The 9,875-nt window shown below is 32.1% G+C and overlaps 1 protein-coding gene across 1 annotated transcript in view; it reads right to left on the bottom strand.

Moving 5' to 3' along the window:
- Positions 1 to 9,875, bottom strand: part of ERO1A (endoplasmic reticulum oxidoreductase 1 alpha) — a 46,102-nt gene that overhangs the window by 6,576 nt on the left and 29,651 nt on the right. The window contains exons 4-10 of the mRNA XM_019646150.1: positions 9,544 to 9,664; positions 7,512 to 7,558; positions 5,372 to 5,383; positions 4,345 to 4,371; positions 4,125 to 4,217; positions 2,757 to 3,003; positions 2,237 to 2,306 (exon numbers count right to left, since the gene is read on the bottom strand). Of these exons, the coding sequence (XP_019501695.1) occupies positions 2,237 to 2,306; positions 2,757 to 3,003; positions 4,125 to 4,217; positions 4,345 to 4,371; positions 5,372 to 5,383; positions 7,512 to 7,558; positions 9,544 to 9,664 (617 nt within the window). The remainder of the gene's footprint in view (positions 1 to 2,236; positions 2,307 to 2,756; positions 3,004 to 4,124; positions 4,218 to 4,344; positions 4,372 to 5,371; positions 5,384 to 7,511; positions 7,559 to 9,543; positions 9,665 to 9,875) is intronic.

Below are 9,875 nucleotides of genomic sequence, written 5' to 3'. Positions count from 1 at the left end.
AAAAAAAAAAAAAGTGTGACTAAATGCATAGTGGCCTTTTGGCAATTATATTTTGACAATCAATAGATATGAAAAATACCACTGTCATGAGGAAAGGCCTTGAGAGCTTTGGACGTAAGGGGACTCTCATATTTGTAAAGGATGGAAGCCTCTGTTATACAAGATTGAGCTTGCTTTTGGAGACATTGTCTAAATTCTGTATTTGAATCTGTTTGCTAATTTGAATACGTGAACGTAGCAGCTCTTGAGTAAATATTTGTATGACTTGTACAGAGAATAAACATGGTTGCTTACTATAGCCAAAATAGCATTGCAAAATTAAAACCGAGCACAAGGGCTTAAGTGAACTTAATATGCTAAAACCAAATTAACAAGCTAAAGATTTACTAGATCAGAAGAGGAGAAAATCCTTGTGACTTCTACAAATGACAATCAATGTCCAATAACCTGAGTATATTCCCAAGTTATCTCAGATTAGAAAAATTGATGATCCTTAAAATAATCAGTACCTAAATTGCTAACAAATTCTCCTTGTCTATGTACAGTTTTTAGGTCAACACTTAAAATTACAGTCAGTGGGTAAAATAATCAAACATGCTGTGGTTATATGCTGTGATACCAATTGACCAAAAAACAATTCTCATCCAATTCTCAAACGTTTTATAAGCCTTCAAGTGAAAGCCTATTCTATTTTGAGTTGAACACTAAACAATACTCTTTCACCCAAGTCCTATATTTCTAACTATACGCTGATAGTGTATAAAGGAAACAAGATGAGGTTTTAAAATGAACTTATAAATATGACTGTTCAAATCCATGATGTTCACTATAAACTTCTTTTTCTAAGAAAGTAAATCTCTGATATTAACAAGTTTTCTTGATATTTTTTTTACTCCTTCTTTGTCAAAGGAATCAAAAAAATTATCTGTTAAACTCCATAGGACATCAAACTTGACTGTTTCAGTTCTGATAAAATTAAAACATTGTGAGAAATATTTCTAATCTGCCCAATATAAAAAGAGTGGATGCCAAAATATTCTTCAATAAACCAGGAAGTATCCTAAAAATAAGGAAGATGTTGAAAATAGTAGGGGAAAAAAGTCTTATTACAGCATCTTCCCCCTCACTTCTAAGTTCCTGGAAGCTTTGGTGGAGGTTATATAAGCACTGAGGTATGTATTTCTGGCAAGAATGTTTTAAGTAGGAGGTAGATGGGAGGTCAAAAATAACTATTATCTAACAGCAAAAACGGAGTGCAAAAAGTAGTTTGTTTGCAAGCTGCATAAAATCAGGTTCTTTCCTTACAGAAAGAATCAAAGAATAAGAAACAGCGGAAGATTGTTATAGATATTCTGATAAAATCAGATCAAACCCAGTGCTCCCGAAGGCCACCTGCCTTTACTTACCTAAAGCTTTGTCACAGAGAACAGTAATGTAATTTTACTTGGCTCCCCAAATAGGCTAGAAATCCCTTGAGGGTAGGAGCTGTCTCTCCCTTTAAGGACAAAAACCATGCTCTGCACATAGGAAGCATTTAATAAATCTTCCTAGTAATAGTTTATATTTGTAGCATTTTGATTCAAATATACACGAAGATGGTTTTGCCTGAGATGATTCTTTTATTAAGAGGCAAGGCAAATCGTACACCTAAATTAACATAATACTGGAGGTAGACTGTGATAAAAAAATAAATAAATAAGTAAATAATTTTTTAAAAAGAGGCAAGGCAAAAACCAAATGCCATTTTGTGGGGTCTTCTGTCCACAACTGCTGGCGTCCCTAACTGCCTTTAATTCCCACTGAGTAAGATGAAAGAGAAAACATCACTGTGCTGCGGCCTCCTAAAGAGGATCTTTTAATTTAACCAAAACCATTTTAAGAATTCTCTTCAGCCAAAGACAGACAAACACTGCCACTCGTGCTCTAGCTCCTTCTCCTTTAATTTATAGTCTCTGTTTGTTACATGGAACCATTAATATGAAAGTCATCTGTGAAGTGTGCAGTGCGTGACGCACAGATTTCCAGTTATTCTTTTGAATATAACACGAACTGGATTTTAAGTTGGACCTGATGCTGGACTTCCTTTTTTTGAAGAAAAGAAAGATCATGGCTTTGATTTGTCTTATAACTTAAGGATGTATATCAATATTTATTGTTAAGTATAAAACCATGGGCCTATATTCACACCTGCATAAGAGCTTGTATCTAAATGTTAAATTACAGTATGAATAATTACCTTTAATTTGTTTGCTTCTTTTTTATCCCCAGCAAAAAGTGAATTCTCATCAAAATGCAAAGGAAATGACCTGCATTTTAAAACACAAAATATTCATTTTCATATGTTATAAAATATTAAAAGTCCTGCTAATATAACACTTTGCTGGTCAGTGATGAATAACATAATTAAAATAGAGTAGAAAATGTAGTAAAATCAATACTCTGATGTCCCCACACAAATTCTTACCCTCAAATCTAAAAGCTGACCCCATAATATATAATTTTGGCTCCAAACCCAACCTCTTCAGCTAAATATGAAAATAATGCAGGTATCATATACGAAGAGAATGGCTCTTGAAACTGAAAATATGTGACTTTTAGTAATTAGGTTTAAAAAAAAACCCTCAATTCCAAAAGACCTATAAGCAAATATAGCTTTTAATTTTTTAAACAGTTTTCTTTTCTTTAAATTGAATATTTAAGCATTTAATTTTGGATACCACATATCACTGTTCTATTAATGTGTAAGTTGTAATTACTTGATTTCATGAAGTATTTCCAGAAGTAACATTTTGTTTTCTGCATCCTGAACTTTATTTCCAGTGAAGAGCTGAAAATCTGGGCGTTCAAAGAATGGTACCACTTTAGATAAAGCCCTTAATTCTATTAAATAGATAAAATACAAGTTCTTAAGCCTTCTTGGACCTTCTCCCTTAGTCAAAATTCCATCGAACCGCTGCAGAAATTCTGTAATGTTGTGTCCCCATTTCTTTTCCAACCACGTATCTGAGAAGAAAAAAGAATTAAATATTAAAAACTGAATTTTAAAATTAAGTAAGCTTCATTTTACTTAGATTAGATTAGTTATGCCTACAGAAGTAAATTCATTTTATATTGTAAAATATATAATATAACCATGAAAACTGTTTTACATAATTTAGCCTTTAATAGGTCTACATTATTTTATCCTCTAGAACCCACCCATAAAAGGAAAATAAATGTTTTACAGAGAAACAAGGTTTAATAAAAATCAAATTTCTGAATATAAACATATTCATGAAACCAAAATACACAATTAAAAAAAATGACTATCTGAAATTAGTAATGAATTTCAAGCCCTATATTTTTAAAAAGTTACTATATTTCATTTCTAAGACCTAAGAAATACTTTAATTCCAGAAGAAATATGTTACTGATGAAAATCAACCATAGTCTAATTTTTCAATAACATTCTTAAAGCATAAGGTGCAGAAGAAAATGCTATTACCCATTAAATTCCAGGCCTGAAGCTGGCACACAAATAAAAGAGTCTGATACAGTAATTTCTAATGAATAACAAACTGTGCTATTAGGAGCTATTTTAATTCCCACAACTAAAGAACATTTCCAAAGTGATGTGTACAATTTTGAGCAGCTTCTTAAAAGAAGGTGAAGAGCCAAGATAATGCTGAATTTTCCCTTATAGTATCTATAGTCCTATATTCCTGATTACTAACTACCCTATTTTTTGCAATTGGATTGATTTTTAATATGCATAACCACCCATATGCTCTAGTTACAAAGTTATATGTTGTATTCAAGGAAACATAGCCATACATCTAAAGGCAGTTAAAAGTAATAGAAATCTTCTATTTGCATTTCTTAGAGAATATCAAAGAAAATTCCATTACTAAGTCATCTTGACACTTTATAACATCACTTTTTCTTTTTTTTCTCCAATTCCCTTACACCCTATAGCTGCTCCAGTGTCTCTTTCTTATAAACCTGATTACTACCATATAAGAATGAATTTTTTCTGCCTAATATTCAATAGGATCAATTTTTCCCATTCAGGTGAATCCCAAAAAGAATTTTAAGAATACCTGAAAATAAGTGTGGTAAAGTGAATACAAGTGAATGGGACATACCTTGTAGAAGATATCGTGCACTCAAATGCACATTAATGCTTGCATGTAGGCCAGATATAAGTCTGTAGAATGCTCTTTTTTCTACACAGAGGCCTAAAAAAAGTAATTTGGAAATAGAAATGTCATATATGAAACTTGTAAGATCATAAAATTAATTTCACACATCTTTAAAAAGGAGAAAAATGTTATCATTTAAATTTGTTTAGAAGTTTCCAATTACCTTCTAGCCAACTGTAAAAGGTGTTTTCTGAAATTAAAAGAAAAATAAGTCACAAGATTGTAAAGAAAATGCCAAAATGTTAAGTTTTTCAAAAGTTTAAAAATAGTATAGCAAATTTGTGCCAAACAGTGATTTAAAGATTTTTTAACAAAAGATCCAAATTTTATTTGCAATTTCTCCAAGGTAGAACAATAAGGTTACTCAAACTGAAAATTACAGGATCACCACTAACAGTAACAAAATATATGGTAGCTTTGGAAAAAATGATCTTAACTGCTAAAGAAATTTCAATTCTAAATAGTACAGTTGATTCCATACTTTATTTAGTGGCTACCATTACTATAACATAAGTACAATAATAAAATATCAGACTTTAGTATTCTGTTATTTAGACAAAATGCAAAAGCAATTCATAAAAATAATATTCAGAAGATAGAGAAATTTGAGGAAGAGGAAAGACTTCATATTCAGCAATTTCATTGAGCTGGACAAAATCTAAGTACTGCTTAGTCTTTTCATATTGTTAAATGCATGGCCTTAAGAATAACCAAAATCATTCCGATCACACTCATAAAGCAACAAGATTCTCAAAAAGACAAAGTAAACTGAAAATGTGTTAAAATTTCTAGCATTACAATTAAAGAGTTGGCAATGATACCTACACCCAAGAGGCAGCATAAGTCTTGGAAGCCAGTAGATCAACACTCTGATCCAGCCTAGAACCTTCCTATATGAGACCCAGCAGATCCTTGAGCCCAACCAGTAAAGGACAGAGGCCCAGGGAAATGCCTGCCTTCTATATGCAGTGGAAAACGTACAAGTGAATTATTAGAGGCTGAGGCAGGCTGTCTCTACTGCCTGATCCCAGGCACAAACAGTCATTTTCCCTTAAGCTGTGCTTTCACCTCCAGAATTTTAGATAAAGAAATGAAAATTAAGCTCTTCTGAGTCACAGATGTGAAAAGAAAAAAAAATTGCCAAATAAACAATTCATATATGATGTGTAGGATAAAGAAATTCTACTTACGTTCACTTTTCCCTGAAAAACAAAACAAAATGTTTATTATCATAAACTCCTTCCAGAAGTCCCTTTTAAAATGCTACAGCTTCATAAAAATAAGGCCTTTTTATAATGGCTAGTTTTCATCCATCCGTTCATCTACCTAAGCAAAATCTGTGAAACACTTCTGATTGATGATAGGAATTATGCCTGATTTGACTAAAAGACATCATCTCCAAGAGCCTGGATAGAGTATTTTCAGTTCATACAAGATTTAATATGGGCTAACAAGAGAGAAAAATCTAATCTGTCATCTGAAAGTACTCTTAAGTATCTTAAGGATTTATGGTTATTTTCCACATTTATTTATCCTAAAGCTGTAATACTGTTTCTGCTACAGATTTGTATTATTGCTTTGAAAATACCAGACTGACATAAAATTTTACTCTATTCAGGAATATTTTTAGAGACTATGTGTAAGATTCAAATTATGCAGAATTCAGCAGTTTGTATGCAGCTGCTCGTTCACTATTGAAAAATTATCTTCATTTTGCCCAATTTTATTCAATGCCACCATTCTTTGATTATTAAAGTAACACATGCTCCTTGCAAAAATATGTTTAAAAAACACAGAGATGAAATACAGAATATCATCCATAATCCCCTCTGCTCAAAAATAAATACCCTTTACATTTTGGTAAATGTCCTTTTTCTTTGTGTATGAATATTTAGATATTATATTAAGTTTTGCATACTTTGTGTAATGCTTTGATACCCGCTTTTCCTCAGTGTGCTATTGATCACTACTGATATAAATGAATACAAATTTTCAGCAACATTTATAATGGCTGTATTCTTCTATGTGAATATGCCATCAATCATTTAACCAGTTCCCTAATGATAAACATTTAAATCATTCCCATTTATCTTTAAGATAAGTGAGGATGGCTAATCAATTTATCAGACCATAATGTGAGTTCATAGTGAAGATCGCCTCTTGTCTATGAATTTGCATTTCATCTGATATTAAATCAATAGTTTCCACTGAGTTACCATATGTGACTGTATAAACCCCAAAGCCTTGTTTAAAGATGTTCTTTCATTTCTTATCTAAGAAAGACGAGTGTGCCTACATTTAGGGAATGATGCAATCTCACTGCTTTCCAGGAGGAATGTTACATTTATGGACCATACGAGATCAACAGCATTCAAATAAATTTAAAAAATGAAAACTTTACACATTTGCTAAAAGCACCTGAAAGATTTCATCAATAAGCACATATTCAGAGAACAGGGATATTATAACTGCCTATTATACACTGGAAAAGGGATTGTGAATTTCAAGTTTACATCCCTTCTGCACCAACACGGCGCCTAGCACATATTAAATGGTGGGTAGTCATTTGTTGAAGGAACAACTGTAGACAAGACCATTAAATGAAGAGGGCAATATTCATAGATAATTTATCTAACAAACTACTCCATCTGTGATATTCCAGGCTCTAGATTAAGAGATGAAACCAACACATGTTGCCCATATTTGCAAAGTACTAGGGTAGATCAACAGATATATAAATAATAATAAAATAATGCTAGACAATGTAAAGGGCTGTACGAGAAACCAAACGTGACATAACATCACTGTATGAGGAGGAGAGAATACTTCCAATTAGGAAGATAAGGGAAAGTTTTATGGAAAAGGAAGCATTTGAGCCGGACCTTTAGTGTAAGCAGAAAATGAAAAATGTTAATGCGATATAAAGATATGTGAATTTGAAATGAGGCTCCCAATATATACAATAATTTTAAGGTTGGGGAAAGATTTGAGGTAGAAATGTTTTGCATATTCATTTACCTTGAAAATGAGTAAAAATAGTGGAAGAACTGAACACACATTCTGTAAAAATGAATAGAATAAATATATAACCTAATCTTCATCCCATGATAGTCTAATACTATGAACTTCTGAACTTCATTACAAAAATAATCCTTACTGAAGAGTAATTATATTAAACACTAATTCTCTGCAAGGATGAGGCATAACTTCTATGGAAACAGGGATATATGATCTCAAATGCTCTTGCCAACCCTTATTTTGCCTTCCCTTTCCTTCTAACCCAAGTTCACAGGTTGATGAATAACATAGAAGTGCAAACATATAACTCACCTTGACTAGAAGCCAAAGGATTTAAAGGTCTTTTAATTGTCTGTGGCCTAGGAACAAAAGAATTAAAGTATAAAACATAAATATGTTACCTACTATGTTATAATTATTTAGGGAAAAGTGAAATTATCTCAGAAAGTTTCTGAATGACTATATCCAAAATCAAATTGTTTTATTGAGCTTATAAAATATTTAGTTTTCTCTAATTGCTTTAAGGGAGAGTAGTTATTTGTTTTAGTGATAACAGTTTCTGATCTTTCCCACTGTAACAGCCAGGAAGTCATTTCCTAATCACTTCTTCAAACAAAGGAAGGAAAAAATACCACTCAAGCTCTTCTCCTTGAATCTCTAGGATGTGTGTATATATATTATTCACATATATGTGTGTGTATGGCATAAAGTGCACTCCCAATTGAAAGACAAACAAGCAAAAAATATAAATATCCAACACAAGCATTAAAATAAAAAAGGAAAAAAACTGTAGGTAGATTATTTTCCACTTAGGTGATCTTAGGTACATCAATTTGCCCTGTGGCCACCAAATTTGTTATAATTTCAATAAAAGGCATTTTTAATAAGAAAAAAGAGAGAGTATATGTCACTAAAGCGCTTCTAAATCTCAAAATAAATATTCATTAGTATCATTAGTAAAGTGTAGGGATTGTTTGAATGTCCATTATTTTAATTTTACAAATTTGCACAAATTGAGGCATTTTGAGAACAGAACATGTAAGCTGTAATTGAACATACTCAATTTAGTGCCTCATGCATTGTTCATATTTTAGAAATACTGTGGGAAACATGATATAAATTAGTTAGAAAAGAACTATAAAACTAAGACTCACTCTAACAAATGTTTCAATTTGACTCTATTTTAGTGCACTCTTTAAAAAAAAAACCAAAAACTTTCAAGTCAGTCAGTAAACCAAACATTCTGAATAATGGTCAAGAAAATTTAAATGAAACACATGGCAGAAATGAATAAATAATGAAGACTTTCCATGTCCCAAACTGGAACAATTCTTCAAGTCAAAAACAAAAACAGTCTGACATTTTATTTGTATAAGCACACTTACTAATCTCTTAGGTTTATATTTCACTTACAAAAAGTGAAATGTATTATCACCATATCTGAAACTCCCAAGATTTTCCCAGAATTCTCCCCTTGATCTCTAAGACAACATCACACACACACACACACACACACACACACACACACACACACACAGACACGAATTTCTTTCAAAAACCAATAAGCACATTGTTTAGAGCCTAGAAGCTCTCAAGTGGGTAAAACTGAAGCATGTGTCAGTCACCCAGTGAGCAAATTGACTGTTTCATTATGGTGGTTAAGAGTATGAAGTACAATCTTCCACTTACTACATCTTTGACACTGGACAAATCACTTAAAATCAGCTTTCCAAATCCTTTCTCTCACTGTAAACAGTGACAGCCTACAACACAGGGTGATTGCAAGGACTAAAGGAGAAAATGTATGTAACATGCTTAGTAAGCCCAATGCCTGGCACTCAGTGAGTGCTCCAAAGTGTCAGCTATTATAAGTATTCTCTGATATTAACTTTAAAGCAGGCAAAATAACTATAGCCACAAAAAGGGGAGTATAAGACACCAAAAAGAGAATTAGGAATGATATATTCTAATCTATTCTCTGCCACTAACTATATGATCTTGAACAATGAAGTACATCTCTCTGGCTCTCTGTTATCTCATCTATAAAATGAGATTTTATAATCCAGTCAAGAAACATTTTTTTAAGTACCTACAATACTCCCATAAAAGTCTCATGCTATTCTAAGTCTTTTAAAGAAGAAAGTAATATTTGTGGAAACATGTCTACATGTTTCCCCAGAGGAGAACTGGATTAATGAATAAGTAAGTACATTTCTATGTCCCAATACAGCCTTTAACAAAGTGAATTTGATTTGTAATTTTAAATCTTTAGGATTTTGTTTATTTGTTCACAGAGAGAAACCATTACATTTTCCAAAATTTTCTAAATGAAAATGACACATACTTAAAGCAGTTTTCTTCATAAATGACATTCCAGATCCTCCAAGCATCTGGTCCCTTGTATCCCGTGTAGCGCTCAGGATTAAGGAGCAAATCTACATATTCAGCATCGGGAGACTGTATGTCTGTAAAACAAAATGTTTTATTAAAACTTTCTTTTCCTCTGTTACCTTTAAAAGCTAGTATACAAGACTGTATTCCATTGTTTCTAAAGCTTCACAAATGTATCAATGCTTTAGGGATTTCAAGACAATTTTTCAGGAAAAAGATAAGATGGAAAAGAGGAAAGAACTAACACAGCCACAATAACTGTACACACTGGTGGGAAAGCATCCT

The sequence above is a fragment of the Hipposideros armiger genome, unplaced genomic scaffold, assembly GCF_001890085.2.
Source record: "Hipposideros armiger isolate ML-2016 unplaced genomic scaffold, ASM189008v1 scaffold_5, whole genome shotgun sequence".
In the NCBI taxonomy this organism is placed as follows: domain Eukaryota; kingdom Metazoa; phylum Chordata; class Mammalia; order Chiroptera; family Hipposideridae; genus Hipposideros; species Hipposideros armiger.
The sequence above is the reverse complement of the archived record's forward strand: the minus strand, read 5'-3'. Positions and strand labels throughout refer to the sequence as shown.